At 46.7% G+C, this 24,147-nt stretch overlaps 1 protein-coding gene across 3 annotated transcripts in view; it reads left to right on the plus strand.

The window, feature by feature from the left end:
* The first annotated feature begins 1,024 nt into the window (after positions 1 to 1,024).
* UNC13B (unc-13 homolog B) overlaps positions 1,025 to 24,147 on the plus strand; it is a 246,172-nt gene continuing 223,049 nt past the window's right edge. The window contains exons 1-2 of one of the 3 annotated variants that reach the window (XM_069963314.1): positions 1,025 to 1,128; positions 5,923 to 5,996. In XM_069963314.1, the coding sequence (XP_069819415.1) occupies positions 5,975 to 5,996 (22 nt within the window). In that variant the 5' untranslated portion in view covers positions 1,025 to 1,128; positions 5,923 to 5,974. The other 2 variants (XM_069963313.1, XM_069963315.1) reach the window with 2 other exon arrangements.

Raw genomic sequence — 24,147 nt, forward strand, 5'->3', positions numbered from 1 at the left:
GATACATTTGCTCCATAGGATATTAACAGGCTTAGATGTACAGTCTCAGTGTCAGTATCACACACCATAAGCTTAGATACACAGTTTAATAGGTGGATACATACCTGCGCAATATCATACAGAAGACAGTATCACACATATTAGGCTTAGATACACAGTTCAATAGATAGGTGGATACATACCTGTGCAATATCATACAGAAGACAGTATCACACATAATGGGCTTAGATACAGATGCTCAGAAGAGAGTTAACAGATAATAGAATACTTAGAAGACAGTATCACATAATAGGCTTAGATACAGATGTTCAGAAGAGAGTTTTACAGATAATAGAATACTTAGAAGACAGTATCACATAATGGGCTTAGATACAGATGCTCAGAAGAGAGTTTACAGATAATAGAATACTTAGAAGACAGTATCACATAATGGGCTTAGATACAGATGCTCAGAAGAGAGTTTACAGATAATAGAATACTTAGAAGACAGTATCACACATATTAGGCTTAGATACAGATGCTCAGAAGAGAGTTGTACAGATAAAAGGTTTAGATACCAATATTTAAAAGACAGTATCACATAATAGGCTTAGATACAGATGTTCAGGGGACAGTATCACACAAGTCTTCCACAGACATGCACAGGAGGCAATACCCTACATAACAGGCTTAGATACACCTGTAATTATACATGTAATAAGCGTAGATACAGTTTGATACACCTGCTCAGGATAGTATCACACATAAGAGGCTTACCTACACCTACTCAGGAGGCAATCTCACACATAACAGGTTTAGATACACCTGCTCAGGATAGTATCACACATAACAGGCTTACATACAGGTCAACAAAATAGTCCTCTCAGGTGCGCGTATCACTGCCCCGTGCCGTACAGTACAGCCAGGTGTGCTCCGCCCCGCGCACGAGCACGGCAGTAAATCGCCCTATTATACTAACTCACTGTTGGCCCCGCCCACCTGTCCCCTAATCCCGCCTCCTTGCCCCTATTGGATGACATACCGACTCCACGTCAATCATCCCTGTCACCTGTGCGGTGTCATTCCACTGGCCTCGCTCCCCCTATGTGCCTGTGGGATGGGCCGAGCCTTCCCCTGGGGCTGCCGTAGGTGAGCTGAACCATGCAGGGAGGAGAGGGGAGTGTGCTGTGTGCATTGGAGTAGGAGGAGCGAGAGCTGTGCTCTTTCCCCTCACACTGACTGTTGTGTCCGCCTGGAGAGCACCTGCTGTCAGGGATTGTCCGCCGAGTGACAGCGGCCGGGACCGGCGGGCGGAGCGGAGGTGAGCGGCCACTCCCGGACACCGGGATCCCTTCTTCTGTAACTTCTCCGGACTTCTCCCCGGTGCGGCGGCTCCGGCTCTGCTCCTCTGTGCACTTTAACGGCGGCGATAATACCCCCGTATATATATATATATATATATATATATATATATATATATATATATATATATATATATATATATATATATATATAATCCCCCGTATACTGATGATACCCCCGTATACTGATGATACCCCCGTATATATATATATATATATATATATATATATATAATCCCCTGTATACTGATAATACCCCCGTATATTTATAATAGCCTCGTATACCTATAATATCCCCCTCCTCTATATATACTGTACTGTTATATCCCCCTCCTCTATATATATACTGTACTGTTTTATCCCCCCTCCTCTATATATACTGTACTGTTATATCCCCCCCTCCTCTATATATACTGTACTGTTATATCCCCCTCCTCTATATATACTGTACTGTTATATCCCCCTCCTCTATATATACTGTACTGTTATATCCCCCTCCTCTATATATATATACTGTACTGTTATATCCCCCTCCTCTATATATACTGTACTGTTATATCCCCCCCTCCTCTATATATACTGTACTGTTATATCCCCCCTCCTCTATATATACTGTACTGTTATATCCCCCTCCTCTATATATACTGTACTGTTATATCCCCCTCCTCTATATATACTGTACTGTTATATCCCCCTCCTCTATATATACTGTACTGTTATATCCCCCCCTCCTCTATATATACTGTACTGTTATATCCCCCCCCCTCCTCTATATATACTGTACTGTTATATCCCCCTCCTCTATATATACTGTACTGTTATATCCCCCCTCCTCTATATATACTGTACTGTTATATCCCCCCCCCTCCTCTATATATACTGTACTGTTATATCCCCCTCCTCTATATATACTGTACTGTTATATCCCCCCTCCTCTATATATACTGTACTGTTATATCCCCCCCCCTCCTCTATATATACTGTACTGTTATATCCCCCTCCTCTATATATACTGTACTGTTATATCCCCCTCCTCTATATATACTGTACTGTTATATCCCCCTCCTCTGTATATACTGTACTGTTATATCCCCCCTCCTCTATATATACTGTACTGTTATATCCCCCCTCCCCTATTTATACTGTACTGTTATATCCCCCTCCTTTATATATACTGTTATATCCCCCTCCCCTATATATACTGTACTGTTATATCCCCCTCCTCTATATATACTGTACTGTTATATCCCCCCTCCTCTATATATACTGTATTGTTATATCCCCCCTCCTCTATATATACTGTACTGTTATATCCCCCCTCCTCTATATATACTGTACTGTTATATCCCGCCTCCTCTATATATACTGTACTGTTATATCCCCCCTCCTCTATATATACTGTACTGTTATATCCCCCCTCCTCTATATATACTGTACTGTTATATCCCCCTCCCCTATATATACTGTACTGTTATATCCCCCTCCTCTATATATACTGTACTGTTATATCCCCATCCTCTATATATACTGTACTGTTATATCCCCCTCCTCTGTATATACTGTACTGTTATATCCCCCTCCTCTATATATACTGTACTGTTATATCCCCTCCTCTATATATACTGTATTGTTATATCCCCCCCTCCTCTATATATACTGTACTGTTATATCCCCCTCCTCTATATATACTGTACTGTTATATTCCCCCTCCCCTATATATACTGTACTGTTATATCCCCCTCCTCTATATATACTGTACTGTTATATCCCCATCCTCTATATATACACTGTATTGTTATGTCCCCCTCCTCTATATATACTGTACTGTTATGTCCCCCATCCTCTATATATACTGTACTGTTATATCCCCCTCCTATATATATACTGTACTGTTATATCCCCCCTCCTCTGTATATACTGTACTGTTATATCCCCCTCCTCTGTATATACTGTACTGTTATATCCCCTCCTCTATATATACTGTATTGTTATATCCCCCCCTCCTCTATATATACTGTACTGTTATATCCCCCTCCTCTATATATACTGTACTGTTATATCCCCCTCCCCTATAGATACTGTACTGTTATATCCCCCCTCCCCTATATATACTGTACTGTTATATCCCCCTCCTCTATAGATACTGTACTGTTATATCCCCATCCTCTATATATACTGTATTGTTATATCCCCATCCTCTATATATATACTGTACTGTTTTATCCCCCCTCCTCTATATATACTGTACTGTTTTATCCCCCCTCCTCTATATATACTGTACTGTTATATCCCCCTCTTCTATATATACTGTACTGTTATATCCCCCTCTTCTATATATACTGTACTGTTATATCCCCCTCCTCTATATATATACTGTACTGTTTTATCCCCCCTCCTCTATATATACTGTACTGTTATATCCCCCCCTCCTCTATATATACTGTACTGTTATATCCCCCCTCCTCTATATATACTGTACTGTTATATTCCCCCTCCTCTATATATACTGTACTGTTATATCCCCCTCTTCTATATATACTGTATTGTTATATCCCCCCCTCCTCTATATATACTGTATTGTTATATCCCCCTCCTCTATATATACTGTACTGTTATATCCCCCCTCCTCTATATATACTGTATTGTTATATCCCCCTCCTCTATATATACTGTACTGTTATATCCCCCTCCTATATATATACTGTACTGTTATATCCCCCCTCCTCTGTATATACTGTACTGTTATATCCCCCTCCTATATATATACTGTACTGTTATATCCCCCTCCTCTATATATACTGTACTGTTATATCCCCCTCCTCTATATATACTGTACTGTTATATCCCCCTCCTCTGTATATACTGTACTGTTATATCCCCTCCTCTATATATACTGTATTGTTATATCCCCCCCTCCTCTATATATACTGTACTGTTATATCCCCCTCCTCTATATATACTGTACTGTTGTCCCCCATCCTCTATATATACTGTACTGTTATATCCCCCTCCTATATATATACTGTACTGTTATATCCCCCCTCCTCTGTATATACTGTACTGTTATATCCCCCTCCTCTGTATATACTGTACTGTTATATCCCCTCCTCTATATATACTGTATTGTTATATCCCCCCCTCCTCTATATATACTGTATTGTTATATCCCCCCCTCCTCTATATATACTGTACTGTTATATTCCCCCTCCCCTATAGATACTGTACTGTTATATCCCCCCTCCCCTATAGATACTGTACTGTTATATCCCCCTCCTCTATAGATACTGTACTGTTATATCCCCATCCTCTATATATACTGTATTGTTATATCCCCATCCTCTATATATATACTGTACTGTTTTATCCCCCCTCCTCTATATATACTGTACTGTTTTATCCCCCCTCCTCTATATATACTGTACTGTTATATCCCCCTCTTCTATATATACTGTACTGTTATATCCCCTCCTCTATATATATATATACTGTACTGTTTTATCCCCCCTCCTCTATATATACTGTACTGTTATATTCCCCCCTCCTCTATATATACTGTACTGTTATATCCCCCTCCTCTATATATACTGTACTGTTATATCCCCCTCCTCTATATATACTGTACTGTTATATCCCCCCTCCTCTATATATACTGTACTGTTATATCCCCCCTCCTCTATATATACTGTACTGTTATATCCCCCCTCCTCTATATATACAGTACTGTTATATCCCCCCTCCTCTGTATATACTGTACTGTTATATCCCCCCTCCTCTATATATACTGTACTGTTATATCCCCCCTCCTCTATATATACTGTACTGTTATATCCCCCTCTTCTATATATACTGTACTGTTATATCCCCCCCTCCTCTATATATACTGTACTGTTATATCCCCCTCCTCTATATATACTGTACTGTTATATCCCCCCTCCTCTATATATACTGTACTGTTATATCCCCCCCCCTCCTCTATATATACTGTACTGTTATATCCCCCTCCTCTATATATAACCTACAGTTTCCCTCCACTGTATACCTGCTGCATGTCACTCCTGTAACTTTCCTGGTAGACTGTCTGCCCTGTTATAGTCCTGTGCTGTGCTGTGCTGGTGCCCTGTTATAGTCCTGTGCTGTGCTGGTGCCCTGTTATAGTCCTGTCCTGTGCTGGTGCCCTGTTATAGTCCTGTGCTGTGCTGGTGCCCTGTTATAGTCCTGTCCTGTGCTGTCCTGTGCTGGTGCCCTGTTATAGTCCTGTCCTGTGCTGTGCTGTGCTGGTGCCCTGTTATAGTCCTGTCCTGTGCTGGTGCCCTGTTATAGTCCTGTCCTGTGCTGTCCTGTGCTGGTGCCCTGTTATAGCCCTGTTCTGTGCTGTGCTGGTGCCCTGTTATAGCCCTGTTCTGTGCTGTGCTGGTGCCCTGTTATAGTCCTGTCCTGTCCTGTGCTGGTGCCCTGTTATAGCCCTGTTCTGTGGTGGTGCCCTGTTATAGTCCTGTGCTGTGCTGGTGCCCTGTTATAGCCCTGTTCTGTGCTGGTGGCATCAGTAATACTCAGTTATTAATACCAATTAATCCTCCTGCAGGATCACCCTGCCCGCCTCATGTTCCTTGGAGTGATCCCCACCGACAGCAGCCATGTCTCTCCTGTGCGTCCGAGGTGAGTGCTCCCCCCTTTCACCCTGACTGTGTGTTTCCTCCACAGCTCCTGCAGTTTACCGTCAGATAATTGATTGACAGCTCTCCAGGAATCGGTCTCTGTGATTGGCCACTCTCTGAGAATCATTGTCTGTGATTGGCTGTTTTTGTGTGGTCTCAGTGATTGACAGCTCTCTGAGAATTGGTCTCTGTGATTGGCCACGCTCTCAGGATAAATCTCTGACATTGGCCACCAGTTTCTGGGGTTTCTTTGAGTTGTCTCTGTGATTGGCCACTGTTGTGTGGTCTCTGCGATTGACAGCTCTCTAGGAATCAGCCTCTGTGATTGGCTGCCCTCTGAGGATCGGTCTCTGTGATTGGCCGCTCTCTTAGAATCTGTGTCTGTGATTGGCTGCTTTTGTGTGGGCTCAGTGATTGACAGCTCTCTAGGGATCGGTCTCTTTGATTGGCCGCCCTCTGAGGATCGGTCTCTGTGATTGACTGCTCTCTAGGGATCTGTCTCTTTGATTGGCTGCCCTCTGAGGATCGGTCTCTGTGATTGACAGCTCTCTAGGGATCGGTCTCTTTGATTGGCTGCCCTCTGAGGATCGGTCTCTGTGATTGACAGCTCTCTAGGGATCGGTCTCTTTGGCTGCTCTCTGAGGATCGGTCTCTGTGATTGACAGCTCTCTAGGGATCGGTCTCTTTGATTGGCTGCTCTCTGAGGATCGGTCTCTGTGATTGACAGCTCTCTAGGGATCGGTCTCTTTGATTGGCTGCCCTCTGAGGATCGGTCTCTGTGATTGACAGCTCTCTAGGGATCGGTCTCTTTGGCTGCTCTCTGAGGATCGGTCTCTGTGATTGACAGCTCTCTAGGGATCGGTCTCTTTGGCCTCCCTCTGAGTATCGGTCTCTGTGTTTGGCCGTTGTTGTTTGGTCTCTGTGATTGACAGCTTGGTGTCTCATTACGGTCGATCTGGATTGTGCTTGTGGTTAGTTGGGCACGTTGGCATCTTTACTCTGTAAATAGGAGGATTACTGGGTTTCCCTGTGAGTGCGGCATAACTGGGATGGCTGCGACTGGTCCTGCGGTGTCTTGTATTATCAACACTGGGATGTATATTGCACCTTGTACGGTACATCTGGGTTCTGCTTTAAGGTCTCTGCTTGCTGTCAGTGAACAGGAGGATGTCTCCATTCATCTGGAAACTGAGAACTCATTGCGGACAGAAAACTTCTCAGGCCAAAGGTTTGTGACAACTGTATTTAGTCTGATGTCAACTCTCTGATACACTGACAGTAGAGAGTAATAGGGCCTTGTATAGACTGGATACAGTTGTACCAGAGGTCCCGCGTGGGCCCTGAGGGCGGGCAGAGGTCCCGCGTGGGCCCTGAGGGCGGGCAGAGGTCCCGCGTGGGCCCTGAGGGCGGGCAGAGGTCCCGCGTGGGCCCTGAGGGCGGGCAGAGGTCCCGCGTGGGCCCTGAGGGCGGGCAGAGGTCCCGCGTGGGCCCTGAGGGCGGGCAGAGGTCCCGCGTGGGCCCTGAGGGCGGGCAGAGGTCCCGCGTGGGCCCTGAGGGCGGGCAGAGGTCCCGCGTGGGCCCTGAGGGCGGGCAGAGGTCCCGCGTGGGCCCTGAGGGCGGGCAGAGGTCCCGCGTGGGCCCTGAGGGCGGGCAGAGGTCCCGCGTGGGCCCTGAGGGCGGGCAGAGGTCCCGCGTGGGCCCTGAGGGCGGGCAGAGGTCCCGCGTGGGCCCTGAGGGCGGGCAGAGGTCCCGCGTGGGCCCTGAGGGCGGGCAGAGGTCCCGCGTAGACCCTATGACCCAGTATAATAAAATGAGGGCATCCAAATAGAGAAATCTCCACCATCTGCCCGGGTCCATGCTCTGGTCCCCAGTGTGTATAATGTGAGCAGCAAACTGGGGAGTGAAGCACACAGCTGATCGCTTCTCCTGGAACTTTCTGACCAAGACTTTTAACATATCTCTGTGACTTCTCAAAGGTTTTTGAATAAAGAAGTGTTCCCATGTGAGCTTGTTCTCCCTTACCAATAAGACAGAGGATAAGGGTTCATTTACACAGAAAGATTCTGCAAAAGATTTGAAGCCAAAGCCAGAAACAGACTATAAACAGAGATCAGGTCATAAAGGAAAGCCTGAGATTTCTCCATTTTTCAAATCCATTCCTGGCTTTGGCTTCAAATCTTTCTGTGTAAATGGACCCTAACAAGCTGCTGGCCGGGGGTCCTCACCTGATCCTGAGAGCGGCAGTGCAGCTTTCTTATATAGAATGGAGCTTTGTGTGCACCTGGCCTGCGTATCCATTCATTCTCTATGGGGGTCACCAAACGCCTCTGACTTTTCTGCGACCCTATAGGGAATGAATAGAGCAGAAGCCACAGCGGCCGTGCAGGTGTGCAGACTTTATTGCCGGATGATTCTGTCCTTGTTCTTGGGATCAGAGGGAGATCCTAGTGGTCACACCCCCATTGATCATCTTGTTACCCCCCCCCCCCTATGCTATAGGTAGAATATGGGAATACCTCTTTAAAGGGGTACTCCATTGAAAATCTTTTTCTTTCAAATCAACTGGTCCCAGAAAGTTATATAGATTTGTAATTTACTTCTATTTAAAAATTTTAAATTTTTCCTTACTTATCAGCTGCTGTTTGTCCTGCAGGAAGTGGTGTATTTTTTCCAGTCTGACACGGTGCTCTCTGCTGCCACCTCTGTCCATGTCAGGAACTGTCCAGAGCAGGAGAGGTTTTCTATGGGGATTTACTACTGCTCTGGACAGTTCCTGACATGGACAAAGGTGGCAGTAGGGAGCACTGAGTCAGACTGGAAAGACTACACCACTTCCTGCAGGACAATTTTCTTAATAGAAGTAAATTACATATCTATATAACTTGATTTTAAAGAAAAAGATTTTTTTACTGGAGTACCCCTTTAATGACAAGTACACTTTAACAGTCTGTTTACACTACGGAATCAGCACTGAATTTCAAGCGGAGTCCGCAACGCGGACTCCGCTTGAAATTCCATGCTGATTCCGTAGTGTGAACGGACCCTAATGATCACACATCGGCTGACAACTGCTAGATCAATGGGGGGTCTGACTAGTCGTATCCTCACCCACTGCTACAATGGGGTTAGAACGTTTTGGGACTTGTATCCAGCACTGACCATGATGGGGGAGATTTATCAAACATGGTGTAAAGTGAATCTGGCTCAGTTGCCCCTAGCAACCAATCAGATTCCACCTTTCATTCCTCAAAGACTCTTTGGAAAATGAGAGGTGGAATCTGATTGGTTGCTAGGGGCAACTGAACCAGCTATATATATGTGTGTGTGTGTGTATATATATATATATATATATATATATATATATATATATATATATATATATATAATCACTCTCAATGTCCTAATGATGCCATGTCATTCCCATGTGTGGCTCTGTGTCTCTGTAGCCTGCATACAGCGCTGTGGGAGTCGGGATGTGGTATTTCCAGGTGGCTGGCGTTGCCTTTGTTGTGATTTCTCATTGTCTGCTGGGATTTCCCGGCTGATCTTATTCATCGCCGCCACTATCCTTTGTATCGCTGGGAGGTCACTTAAAGTGTCACTGTCGTTTCAATTTTTTTTTGCAGAAATCAATAGTACAGGCGATTTTAAGAAACTTTGTAATTGGGTTTATTAGCCGAAAAAAGCATTTTTATCATGAAAAAGCAGTTTGAAGCTCTCCCCCCTGTCTTCATTATTCTCTATGGAGAGGGGAGGGATGGAGGGAGATGAGGCACCAAAACAGGACAACAAAGAGTTAATTTACAGCTACATCACCGAGCTATCTCCTCTAATGTCAGCACTGACCTCTGAATACCGGCTTTCACACAGGTCCCGCTCTGTAATCCTTTGTTCTCTGCTCTCTGCTGCTGTCTAATCTCCCTCCTCCCCCCTCCCCTCTCCATAGGTTACACAGGGCCCGACTGATGTAAAAGAGTCGAGATTTCCTGATAATGCGCAGTGGATGAGAGAGGGGGGGGACCTGGGGAAAGTCTTTTTGAATGCAGATAATGGCAGATTTGCCTAATAAACCCAGTTACAAAGTTTCTTAAAATCACCTGGACTATTGATTTCTGCAAAAAAACAAACAAACAGTGACACTTAAAGTTGGTGGAGTCGCACGTTCCCTCCTGACGGTGGATGAGGTGGAGCACTCCGCAGTCTGGTGGGTGATAGAGTATATTCACACAGTGCAGATGGTACCCACAACCAACCTCACTTTATTCCTGGTCTGTAGTATTGAAAATGCAGTCATCCCTTACTGCTCGGAAGCTAAGATCTAAGCTCCTGTTTGTATGAGATGAGACATGTGCAGGCCTCCTATACTAACAGTATTATCACTGGTGTCCATGAAGCCTATATCCCAGCTTCCTGAATGGTGAGTATGATATAGCAGCAGAGCGGTCTCTGGGTATTCCTGCTGCATCCCCTTCCTACCATTGGGATGGAATTGCATTATATGCAATGTTCTCCAACCAATGGATTGTCAGCTGCTGCTAAACTACAGCTCCCATAATACCTGTGGTGTCAGGGCATGCTGGGAGTTGTAGTTTTGTCACAGATTTAGTTGTAATGAATTATTTTCGCAGTAAGAAGAAACAGTAGGTTGACAAGCTATAGGGCTAATCTACGTCCTAACGACTCTTTATTATTTTTTTATTAAAGTGGTCCTTTACCCACCATATTGATGAACTGGTGGCAGAGATTTATAATTTACTTCTATTAAAAATCTCCAGTCTTCCACTACTTATCAGTTGCTGTATGTCCTGCAGGAAGTAGTGTATTCTTTCCAGTCTGACACAGTGCTCTCTGCTGCCACCTCTGTCCAGAGGAGGACAGGATTTCTATGGGGATTTGCTGCTGCTCTGGACAGTTCCTGACATGGACAGAGGTGGCAGCAGAGAGCACTGTGTCATACTGGAAAGAATACACCACTTCATGCAGGACATACAGCAGCTGATAAGTACTGGAAGACTGGAGATTTTTTTAATAGATGTAAGTAACCAATTTCTGGCTCCAGTTGATATGAAAGAATTTTTTGGGTGGTGAACAACCCCTATAAAGTGATTGGGGATAGACCACAGATAACGTACAACGTTGCAGGTCAGCACCTGTGCAGAACCATTATTGTAGTGTTCTGCAGTCCACGCCGCCTTTGCGTCCCATGTGTATATAAGGATTTGCACCCCTGCCGATCGGTCCGTGGGCGTCATGTTCACAGCCCCGGTGCAGACAAGGTGCGATCCGTCACCCACACAGGAGGATTCCGACACCAGTCACCTGCATCTCATCCTATTTCTGGAGATGGCGGCTCGGTAATGACGGCTCTCCCACATGACCTGTAACGTAAACTGTTATAATGTATTACGTGATGGAGCGGTGTATACTCTGCCTGTCACAGGGGGAGACCTGGATTATACCACTACCCCTCTGTGTGAACCTGCTTTCTATAATACGTAGATGTATACTTGTGAGGGAAGCTATGAAGAAACTGGTGTCAGAAAGTTATTCAAATTTACGTGTGTTTAAAAATCTCCATTCTACCAGTACTTATCAGCTGCTGTATGTCCTGCAGGAAGTGGTGTATTCTTTTCAGTCTGACACAGTGCTCTCTGCTGACACCTCTGTCCATGTCAGGAACTGTTCCCATAGAAAACCACTCCTGCTCTGGACAATTCCTGACATGGACAGAGGTGGCAGCAGAGAGCACTGTGTCAGACTAGAAATAATACACCACTTCCTGCAGGACATACAGCAGCTGGTAAGTACTGGAGGGTTGAAAATTTTTAAATAGAAGTCATTTACCAGTCTGTATAACTGACACCAATTGACCTGCAAAAAGAAAATCGGCTCTGTACTGCCACCTATAGGTGAGGAGGAATATGAAAGTAGTTAGAGAGGAGTGTTTGTATACTGGCTTCTATTGGAAAGCCCCTATTCCACGGGCCGACTGTGAGGAGCAAACGAGTGCTGTCAGCGCACATTTGCTCCTCGTTCCGTGCTTTCTGCTGCCGCTACCACATGCGGGGGGGGGGGGGGGGGGGGGGGGGGGGGGGCGGGGGGGGCTCTGCCAAGCCGTGTGTGTGTGTGTGTGTATATATATATATATATATATATATATATATATATATATATATATATATATATATAATATATATCTCTGCCCATATAGTGATCCCTTACAGAAGGATTGGGAGGTAGCTGTCTAGGTGTACGGCCAGCTTTGGTGTTACTATATACAATGATACTAACAGGCATACCCACACAGTATAGCGGTACTAATAGGGTGTTAGGCCTTGTTTACACTATAAACAGAATCCCCAATGGATCCAGGCCGCACCTGATGGATTCTGTCAATTAGACCGTAGATTGGGCTCTTCCTACTGTCAGACGGACGGGCGGCCCAGCGGCGGTGCCATCCTGGCCTCGTTCTCTCCTATTAATATCAGTCCTCAGGCAGTAACTCAGTGAGATCATTGAGTTCTGCAGCTTTCTTAGACCCTGTTCACATCACCATAGCTTACCTGTATGCCGGGGTAAGCTGTCCGCGTGGACTTTGTCTCATAGAACTTCTAGTGCACAGGTGTCAAACTCGCGGCCCTCCGGCTGTTGAAAAACTACAATTCCCATCATGCCTGGACACCCAAAGCTTTAGCTTTGACTGTCCAAGCATGATGGGAATTGTAGGTTTTGCCCTGATAGATGCAGACCCCCCTGCTGTTGCAAAACTACAACTCCCAGCATGCCCTGATAGACGCAGACCCTCCAGCTGTTGCAAAACTACAACTCCCAGCATGCCCTGATAGACGCAGACCCTCCAGCTGTTGCAAAACTACAACTCCCAGCATGCCCTGATAGACGCAGACCCTCCAGCTGTTGCAAAACTACAACTCCCAGCATGCCCTGATAGACGCAGACCCTCCAGCTGTTGCAAAACTACAACTCCCAGCATGCCCTGATAGACGCAGACCCTCCAGCTGTTGCAAAACTACTACTCCCAGCATGCCCTGATAGACGCAGACCCTCCAGCTGTTGCAAAACTACAACTCCCAGCATGCCCTGATAGACGCAGACCCTCCAGCTGTTGCAAAACTACAACTCCCAGCATGCCCTGATAGACGCAGACCCTCCAGCTGTTGCAAAACTACAACTCCCAGCATGCCCTGATAGACGCAGACCCTCCAGCTGTTGCAAAACTACAACTCCCAGCATGCCCTGATAAAGGTTGCTCCTGCATTGTTACAATCTCCAGATTTCCGGTCCGGGGCTCCTTTAAGAAGGCCCTGGACCTAGCATGAAAGTATAAAGCACTAACAATCTATGGTTTTTATAGGTCATAGATGCGACAAGTCCCTTTTATATGTTGTGTGTGCGTCCACCTCCCGCGCAGATAAAAGGGGGGGTGGCTCAGGAGTAGTGGGGGGCCGTCCGTTCATCCACCGCCGCCGCACCTGCTGATGTATTATGTCTTCTTTCTCTTCTGTCTCTCACAATGTAAGGCGATGGATCTGAGATCTGGCTCCGCTCCCCGGAAGATCTTAGTCACCGCTTTTCTATATCCCTTTCTTCTAAGCTCAAACGTTTAACCCCTTAGATCCCGGCCGGGGGTTGAAAGTTTAGAAAACGTCAGAACTTTTCATCACACGACTTCTGTATCTCCATCCATTGCCGGTCATCCGCGTTTGATGTCTGTGAATGGATACGTCCTCGTTTCTATTTCGGCCGACCCGTCCCTGTGTAGCTTTGTGTTCGCACAGCTGCGGAGCTCGTCGCAGTGTGTCGGTGCAGGAGATCCTGTGAGCTAAGGTTTTCTTCTGCGTCATCGGTTCCATTTTTCTGTTACCGGTTTGGTTGGCTGGCGGCGTTCCCTCCTGATCCCTTCCATATCTCAGTTGCTCCCTTGTGTTCTGAGTAGAAGAGGGTAAGTCGCTGTCAGACTCCTCAGGTGGCGGCTTACCTCTCTAAGAACTAAAGGGTGTGAATGTTGAAAGCCAACATCTCCGATCCTTCCCTTTCCCGACGTCATCTGTTCAGGGAGAGTCGGGAGGTCCCCATAAGTGACTTTCAATAGTGACAGCTTCCTTCCATATACCAGGGGTAGGGAACCTTGGCTCTCTAGCTGTTGCAAAACTATAACTCCCATCATGCCTGGACAGCCTGCCATATAAACACACGTTTGGTTCATCTGAACATTCATGTATTATCAATGGAGAAAGGAGAGGTAAGCCACTTCGAACTGGCTATTATCTCTCAGAACAAAAGAGTCTGCATGATCAAATCCAGCAGGACTGATCCTTCTCTCCACTGAAGCAATCTATTATTAGGGAGAGTCAGGAGGCCCACATACACTTTCAGTAGCTGTTGTTCATGTGTTCTCAGTGGAGGGAGGAGGATAAGCCTCTGCCAGATGCCTCTATTTTGGGGGAGAGTCGGGAGCCGTCGCCGCTCTGCCGAGTGTTCATGTGTTCTCACTGGAGGAAGGAGGATAAGCCACTGCCAGATACCTCCATTTTGGGCAGAGCTGAGAGGCCCCCATACACTTACAGTAGCTGTTCATGTGTTGTCAGTAGAGGGAGGAGGATAAGCCGCTGCCAGATACCCCCATTTTGGGCAGAGCTGAGAGGCCCCCATACACTTACAGTAGCTGTTCATGTGTTCTCAGTAGAGGGAGGAGGATAAGCCGCTGCCAGATACCCCCATTTTGGGCAGAGCTGAGAGACCCCCATACACTTACAGTAGCTGTTCATGTGTTCTCAGTAGAGGGAGGAGGATAAGCCGTTGCCAGACGCCTCCATATACTTTCCGGAGCTGTCGCTGCTCTGCCGAGGGTTCATGTGTTCTCAGTGGAAGGAGGAAAAACCGCTGCCAGACACCTCTATTTTGGGGAGAGTCTGGAGGTCTCCATACACTATGTCCGTACTAACATGGTGTAGGTGACCGTCATGTCTGTGACCACCGCTCACACTGAGAGGGGCCGATACACGGTGGGGGAGGGAGAAGGGGACTGACTATTTGGTTCTTCTGTAATTTCCTTTTGTTATTAATCCACAACCATTGTTTCCAGAAGGGGAGAATCAGTCTTTTTTCTCTCTTCTTTCCCTATAAAGCCTGATAATCCTCTTACGCTGTGGCTGGAGCCGCTCTCAGCCGCCGCTGTCCTGTAACATGGTGGCTGCTGCGGCCATTGTCCTCCGTTCTGGGCCCTGATGATATGCGGGGCCCTCGATGCTTCATGGTCAGGGCTGAATTCCTCCGCTCCGGGGCCGGTGAAGGGGAATTCATCTGTTCCAGTTCTTCCTGTTCACACATAGTGACTGCTGTGGCGATGGCGACCTGTGACCGGGTTCTGTTTCTTTTCTTACCAGACACGCACTGACCTCTTTACTGGGGTTTTTTGTATTCATTGTGCTCGTGTCTGTGCATGTGTGTGTTTCATGTATTAAAGAACAATGCTAAAATAGTAGCAAAAGCCTCCTGTACAACAGCCTGATGTGTATAGGGCCTTAAAGGGGAACTACTACAAAAAATAGAATATTATTTTAAATAAGTGGTTTTAGAAAGTTATACAGATGTGTAATTTACTTCTATTTAAACATTTCCAGTACTTATCAGCTGCTGTATGTCCTGCAGGAAGTGGTGTATTCTTTCCAGTCTGACACAGTGCTCTCTGCAGCCACCTCAGTCCATGTCAGGAACTGTCCAGAGCAGGAGAGGTTTTCTATGGGGATTTGCTGCGACTCTGGACAGTTCCTGACATGGACAGAGAAGGCAGCAGAGAGCGCTGTGTCAGACTGGAAATAATACACCACTTCCTGCAGGGCATACAGCGGCTGATAAGTACTAGAAGACTTGAGTTTTTTTTTTTTTTTTTTTAATAGATTACATTTCTGTACAACTTTCTTATACCAGTTTATTTAGCTTTGGCTGTCCGGGCATGCTGGGAGTTGTAGTTTTGCAACAGCTGGAGGGCTGCAGGTTGGGGAACACTAGTCTAGGTTGCCTGCCGCTTTAAGGGAACGATGGGAGTTGTAATTTTACAACAGGCTGGTGACTGGTGCCGTAAATGGGAAATGTTCATTTTTCCGCTATATCTGCTAAGGTCTTGTATCTTACAGATCCCTCAACCCAGCATCAATTACCGCACAAACATGTGAAACAATATGGCGGCAGGGTGCCGGGGCGGCTCCCACGTGTTGCTCCGTCTTTAGAGATCGCTGTAGTGTGCGCTTTGTATACACAGCCACATGCGGCGTGGCTTCTATAGCTTATTCTATCACATTTTCTGCCATTGTGCGATCATTAGTCTCATTCAGTCCGTGTCACGCTTTCTCGCTCGGCGGTTTTATTAACCGTAGATCCCGCGCTGTGATACATTGTTACGAATAAATCCCCATCGAGTGGTTTTCAATCCCTGACCGTCTTCTATCTGAAAAGATTAAGAAAAAATATTCTATTTGTAAGATAGAATAGGCAGCGAGATGGTCCGGGCTGGTAACATCTTCATGGCGCTCTACCCCCGTCTCGTCCTAAGCTGGGTTCACTTGTGTTGTTTTGCTTGCTCAGGAGGACTGAATACCATGGGGGGGGGGGGACAATAGAGCTGCTCCTCCTGGATTAAAGGGGTATTCCACTCAAACATAACTTTTGATATGTTGCTGCCCATGGTGAGACTAACAATTCCTGCCATACTTGTTATTATCTATTCAGTCTCCTTCCCCCAGTTCTGAGCTGCTGCTTTCTACTGAAGACACAAATCTGTGTGAGATCCTTTCTCTCTTTCAGGCTGTATCTGCAACATTGTAGCTTCTTTGTGATGCCATCCCAATGGCTTATTGAAGCTGTCATGTGTAGTAACTTTATATGTCAAAACTTACTGATCTTGCGGGGTCTTGGGTTTGCGACCCGATGCTATCAGTGACTTTTAACATGCCTGATGACAGCCATACTTTATAGGGGTTATCCAGGCTTATAAATACATGACCGCTTTCTTCCAGATCAGTGCCATTGATGTGAATGGGGTTGTCCCATTTGCCCTGAATTCAACTCTGAACCGCTGCGTCTCCTCTCATTTCCTGGTTCGGCGCCAGGCGAGCAAGGACAGGAGTCAGCTGTGCATCTCTGTGTCTCCAACTAAGGTTATACATGTCTAAAGGGAGGATCCAACCCCCGGAGATGTGTGTAAGCTCAGTGGGAGATGGAGTGACAGTATATACTGCTCCTGAGGGTCCTGACCACCCGACACAGTCACAGCGTCACAGCCCGACCACCGCTGTTAGAGCAGAAAGCTGTGGTCGGGAACCTGGCCAACGAGCTGAGAAGTATACAGGGAGAGAAGGGGCCAAGCTTGTATTCCTTATTACCTAACAAAAGTTTATACCCCTGCAATGTATACGGAAAGGGGGGGGGGGGGTACCTGCAGAGAATTGGAAGCACAAGTCATATGTGAGGGTATGGTCACACTGAGGAATTAGAAGTGGAATCCACGCCTAATTTCCCACATATTCCACTTGAAATTCCACCCGTAAATTATTAACATAGCAATGTACCATTGTGATTAATGGGATTTTCGCTTTTGTTCACACAGCGGAATTTCTGTGCGGGATGTTCTGCTGTGGATCTGCTTTCCGCTAGAGAAATCCTATAGATGTCATTTTTCGCTTTCCACATGAGTTCCTCTCGCATTCTGCCCGAATTCAGCATGCCTACCTCTCGCATTCTGCCCGCTCGCCTACCTCTCGCATTCTGCCCGCTCGCCTACCTCTCGCATTGTGCCCCCTGCCTACCTCACGCATTCTGCCCCCTCGCCTACCTCTCGCATTCTGCCCCCTCGCCTACCTCTCGCATTCTGCCCCCTCGCCTACCTCTCGCATTCTGCCAGCTCGCCTACCTCTCGCATTCTGCCAGCTCGCCTACCTCTCGCATTCTGCCCCTTGCCTACCTCTCGCATTCTGCCCCCTCGCCTACCTCGCGCATTCTGCTACCTTGCGCATTCTGCCCCCTCGCCTACCTCGCGCATTCTGCCCTCTTGCATTCTGCCCGCTCGCATTCTGCCTGCTCACCTACCTCTGGCATTCTACCTCTGTCCGCTCGCCTACCCCTTGCTTTCTGCCCCCTTGCATTTTGCCCTCTCACATGCTGCCTGCTCGCCTACCCCTTGCTTTCTGCCCCCTTGCATTTTGCCCTCTCACATGCTGCCTGCTCACCTACCTCTCGCATTCTGCCCCCTTGCATTTTGCCCTCTCACATGCTGCCTGTTCGCTTACCTCTCACATTCTGCCTGCTCGCATTTTGCCCTCTCACATGCTGCCCACTCGCCTACCTCTCGCATTGTCCGCTCGCATGCCATGACTATTCCGCCGGAGCTGAAGAAGAGGAAATTTTAAGCCTAAAAGTTTTTCCTCCTCAATTTCTCGCCTATCCCTCAGTGTGAACATTCCCTAATATGTGCAGACTGTGTTTTGCAACCACCATAACAAAATCAATGGCAGAAGCGTGTGGACTGACTATGTTCTGTGATCTCCCTGTGTCTCAGTTCATGAACCAGGAAGCTCTGGCTAGACGGTAATTTCATGGTCATTTCCAGGAAGAGCAGTGCTGTAAGTTGCATTTAGGAGAGGGACTATCTGTATTATAGAAGTCTGGGGCTGTTTATGGTGGCAGCCTGCCCCCCCCCCCCTCCATTATACATAGGGCCCTATTACACGGAACGATTATCGTGGCGAAAAATCGTTATATTGTTCAATTTAAACGATAATCGTTCTGTGTAATTGCAGGCAACAATCGAAAAATCGTTCGTATGTTATTGATCATTGATTTGGATCTGACCCTAAAATTATCGTTAATCGCTCGCTGTAATTCCACATTCGTTCGCTCAAGTTCCGCATTTTTTCACCAATCGTTCAGTGTAATTGCACATTGTTCATTGTTTTGCTGGGATCAGATGGAGCAAATGATCATAACGATCGTAACTAACGACCCATTGTTCTGTGTAATATGGTAAACGATTTCAGGTTAACGATAAACAATCTCGTTTGCGGTTGTTAATCGTTAAAAATTGCTCTGTGTTATAGGACCCATAGTCACTCCTTTGGTGGCGGCTTTTCTCTTATGGGAACGAAGGATCAGGAGTGATAAAGTCCAGCATGGCTGATCAGGCATGATGGGAGTTGTAGTTGTGCAACCACTGGAGGGCCGCACGTTCCTCATCTCTGCATTGGATAGTTGACCAACTATTATATACAGGTATCTGTAGGTCTAGGAATCGTGTGAATTGTTTAGTATGTGATGACATAGAAGTCAATAAAATGCGGAAACTATGTAGAATTTCACGGCCCTTTAAAAAAAAACAAAAAAAAAAAACGTTGTTCCAGGCATCCGGAGAATGCGGTCAGCAAATATCTTCACCAAAGAGTCTCTGATCAATAGAAGACTCTCCGTTCCCTCCCTCTAAGCGTTCATCCTGACTAGGATGACAGCACGGCGGCACAGTGACAGCCGCCACAAGTAGAGCAGTAGGTGACGGCTTAGAGGCGTCTTACAAGCTGCCGTCTTATAACATTAGATGGATTTCTATATAGGAACCAGAGAGTCTGGTGGCTCTGTTAATTCCACAGTTAATATGGAAATTCCTCATGGGTGGATTACGGATGATGTGCGTTTTATTCCTGAGGCCTGGATTAGACAGACGCTGCAAGCTGGATTAGTTATTAGCAAAAAAATAATAAAAAATTAGGATAACATTTACATAAAATCTTTGATGCTTTGATGTGTCTGTACGCCGGGTGATCATGAATAATCCTGTAGGGGTGAAACACTGCTTTATAATGATGGCGTATTTGTACTGCGCTGCAGAATATGTTGGTGCTATATAAGTAACCTGTATAGGAGGGCTTATTCCGCTCTGCTGGTCACTGGTGCACAAACAACTTTCCAAGTATCACCAACAATGATCAAAAAAAAAAAATCCAACATGGCTGTCGGCATTGGTACAGGTATCGGGCCTTAAAGGGAATGTGTCATCAGAAAATGACTTATTGTTTAAATAAAGCTTTTATGTTAAAGAGATTTTTAAAGACCTTTTTGGTGATTTTTTAAATTTTCCATTTAAAATAATCCTGAGATCTTGCAGTTCTCATTCTCACCACTGAGACTAAAATTAGAGTAAGCCGAGACTTCCTGTTGTGTCTGTGGTAATAAGGAGGCTGCAGTAAAGTGACCTGTACAGCATTGCAGCACCATGTGACACCATTAGATAGAGGAGACAATAGTAACTTCCTGTAACTTCGCACTCAGTAATGTCTCACATTCATCTCAAGGGGACAGAGTCTGTCTATTGTTGTCTATGTCCATGAGTCTTGCTGTAAAGTGTGTCACTGAATGCTGTTAAGAACAGCCCAGGCAAGTGGCAGCCCCCATAACAATGTACAAATAGTGAAATGAAAAAAAAAAGTCAGGGAATAGAAACAGATTAGAATAAAAGAACAAGTTTTAGTATCTGACTAAAGGTAACACATTCCATTCAAGTTTGCAGCTGTAGTCATAGGCAGCACCCAGCGAGATCTGGACTATTCTGAGCTGACCGAAGGAGTGAGGACCCATTGCTGCTTTTCTCTTAAACAGGATGTTGGGAAGGTGTCCAGGCATAGGGTATGCCTCTGTATACTAGCTATACAGGTGGCTATGAATATCGGAATGAGTGAACTTCTGGCACCCCCACAATCACCTTGGTGCTCCTTTGAGCACTGTTGCATGTTTGTTTCCTGCCAGGCAGATGTTCAGACATTGGATACACAGGATAGTTGTACTGCACTGTATTGCCGGGCCAGGGATAGCTGTAGTGCATTGTATTGCTGTGCAGGGATAGTTGTAGTGCACTGTATTGCCGGGTCAGGGATAGTTGTAGTGCACTGTATTGCTGGGCCGGGGATAGTTGTAGTGCACTGTATTGCTGGGCCGGGGATAGTTGTAGTGCACTGTATTGCTATGCGGGGATAGTTGTAGTGCACTGTATTGCTATGCGGGGATAGTTGTAGTGCACTGTATTGCTGTGCGAGGATAGTTGTAGTGCACTGTATTGCTGTGCGGGTATAGTTGTAGTGCACTGTATTGCTGGGTCGGGGATAATTGTAGTGCACTGTATTGATATGCTGGGATAGTTGTATTGCATTGTATTACTGGGCCGGGGATAGTTGTAGTGCACTGTATTGCTGGGCCATGGATAGCTGTAGTGGACTGTATTGCTGTGCGGGGATAGTTGTAGTCCAATGGATTGCTGGGCTGGAGATAGTTGTAGTGCACTGTATTACTGGTCAGGGGTAGTTGTAGTGCACTGTATTGCTGGGCTGGGGATAGTTGTAGTGCACTGTATTACTGGGCCGGGGATAGTTGTAGTGCACTGTATTGCCGGGTCGGGGATAGTTGTAGTGCACTGTATTGCTGTGCGGGGATAGTTGTAGTGCGCTGTATTGCTGTGCGGGGATAGTTGTAGTATACTGTATTGCTGGGCCGGGGGTAGTTGTAGTGCACTGTATTGCCGGGTCGGGGGTAGTTGTAGTGCACTGTATTGCTGGGTCGGGGATAGTTGTAGTGCACTGTATTGCCGGGTCGGGGATAGTTGTAGTGCACTGTATTGCTGTGCGGGGATAGTTGTAGTGCACTGTATTGCTGGGCCGGGGATAGTTGTAGTGCACTGTATTGCTGTGCGGGGATAGTTGTAGTCCAATAGATTGCTGGGCTGGGGATAGTTGTAGTGCACTGTATTGCTGTGCGGGGATAGTTGTAGTATACTGTATTGCTGGGCTGGGGATAGTTGTAGTGCACTGTATTGCTGGGCCGGGGATAGTTGTAGTGCACTGTATTGCTGTGCGGGGATAGTTGTAGTGCACTGTATTGCTGTGCGGGGATAGTTGTAGTGCACTGTATTGCTGTGCGGGGATAGTTGTAGTGCACTGTATTGCTGTGCGGGGATAGTTGTAGTGCACTGTATTGCTGGGCTGGGGATAGTTGTAGTGCACTGTATTACTGGGCCGGGGATAGTTGTAGTGCGCTGTATTGCCGGGTCGGGGATAGTTGTAGTGCACTGTATTGCTGTGCGGGGATAGTTGTAGTGCGCTGTATTGCTGTGCGGGGATAGTTGTAGTATACTGTATTGCTGGGCCGGGGGTAGTTGTAGTGCACTGTATTGCCGGGTCGGGGATAGTTGTAGTGCACTGTATTGCTGGGCTGGGGATAGTTGTAGTGCACTGTATTACTGGGCCGGGGATAGTTGTAGTGCGCTGTATTGCCGGGTCGGGGATAGTTGTAGTGCACTGTATTGCTGTGCGGGGATAGTTGTAGTGCGCTGTATTGCTGTGCGGGGATAGTTGTAGTATACTGTATTGCTGGGCCGGGGGTAGTTGTAGTGCACTGTATTGCCGGGTCGGGGGTAGTTGTAGTGCACTGTATTGCTGGGCCGGGGATAGTTGTAGTGCACTGTATTGCTGGGCCGGGGATAGTTGTAGTGCACTGTATTGCTGGGCCGGGGATAGTTGTAGTGCACTGTATTGCTGGGCCGGGGATAGTTGTAGTGCACTGTATTGCTGTGCGGGGATAGTTGTAGTGCACTGTATTGCTGTGCGGGGATAGTTGTAGTGCACTGTATTGCTGTGCGGGGATAGTTGTAGTGCACTGTATTGCCGGGTCGGGGGTAGTTGTAGTGCACTGTATTGCTGGGCCGGGGATAGTTGTAGTGCACTGTATTGCTGGGCCGGGGATAGTTGTAGTGCACTGTATTGCTGGGCCAGGAATAGTTGTAGTGCACTGTATTGCTGGGCCGGGGATAGTTGTAGTGCACTGTATTGCTGTGCGGGGATAGTTGTAGTGCACTGTATTGCTGTGCGGGGATAGTTGTAGTGCACTGTATTGCTGGGCCCATGTTTCTGTACTTGTTACAGCCGAGGAGCTGCGCTTCGGTGTGGGATGAGTTCACCTGCTATTTCCTCTATATGGAAAGTGTGATGTAAGGTGCTGAATGTGGTAATGCTGAATGTGTTTATACCTGAGAAGCCTCCCAGGAGCCGCCAGCTTCCCTCCTGGGCCCAACACAGTACAATTCCCAAAATGTACACAGAGATCTCCAGCGTTACTGATCCTTCAGCTGATGGGTCCCGGCTCAGTCATAGTGATCTGTACGTCTACCATGGACGGTGGCTGGCAGCGGCCAGGTCACCACCCCTCCATTATAAGCTCTCAAACTTTTCTTTCCTCTAAGTCTTATGGAGAACTGCAGGTTTAAGCCAGTCATTGATTTCAGTGGTCCGCTATTGGGTACGATTGGGTCCTTTCCAGAACATGTACCTGAGTTTTCATGGGAAACGGCAGAAAGTCAACGTCCTATACCATTTTTTTTTCTTTCATATCAACTGGTAATTTACTTCTATTAAAAAAAAAAAAAAAACTCCAGTCTTCCAGTACTTATCAGCTGCTGTATGTCCTGCAGGAAGTGTTGTATTCTCTCCAGTCTGACACAGTGCTCTCTGCTGCCACCTCTGTCCATATCAGGAACTGTCCAAAGCAGCAGCAAATCCCCATAGAAAACTTCTCCTGTTCTGGACAGTTCCTGACATGGACAGAGGTGGCAGCAGAGAGCACTGTGTCAGACTGGAAAGAATACACCACTTCCTGCAGGGCATACAGCAGCTGATAAGTACTGGAAGATTTTTTTAATAGAAGTAAATTACAAATCTTTGGCACTTTCTGGCACCATTTGATTCGAAAGAAAATTTTTTTTTGTAAACTATCCCTTTAACCCTTGTTGCGGGGTGTCCCTTTATCCCCAGGACAGCTGGCTCATGCAGGGCTTGTTGCGGGGCGTCCCTTTATCCCGGGGACAGCTGGCTCATGCAGGGCTTGTTGCGGGGTGTTCCTTTATCCTGGGGACAGCTGGCTTATGCAGGGCTTGTTGCGGGGTGTCCCTTTATCCCCAGGACAGCTGGCTCATGCAGGACTTGTTGCGGGGCGTCCCTTTATCCCGGGGACAGCTGGCTCATGCAGGGCTTTTTGCGGGGCGTCCCTTTATCCCGGGGACAGCTGGCTCATGTAGGGCTTGTTGCGGGGTGTCACTTTATCCCGGGGAC

This window comes from Dendropsophus ebraccatus, chromosome 3 (assembly GCF_027789765.1).
Source record: "Dendropsophus ebraccatus isolate aDenEbr1 chromosome 3, aDenEbr1.pat, whole genome shotgun sequence".
In the NCBI taxonomy this organism is placed as follows: Eukaryota; Metazoa; Chordata; class Amphibia; order Anura; family Hylidae; genus Dendropsophus; species Dendropsophus ebraccatus.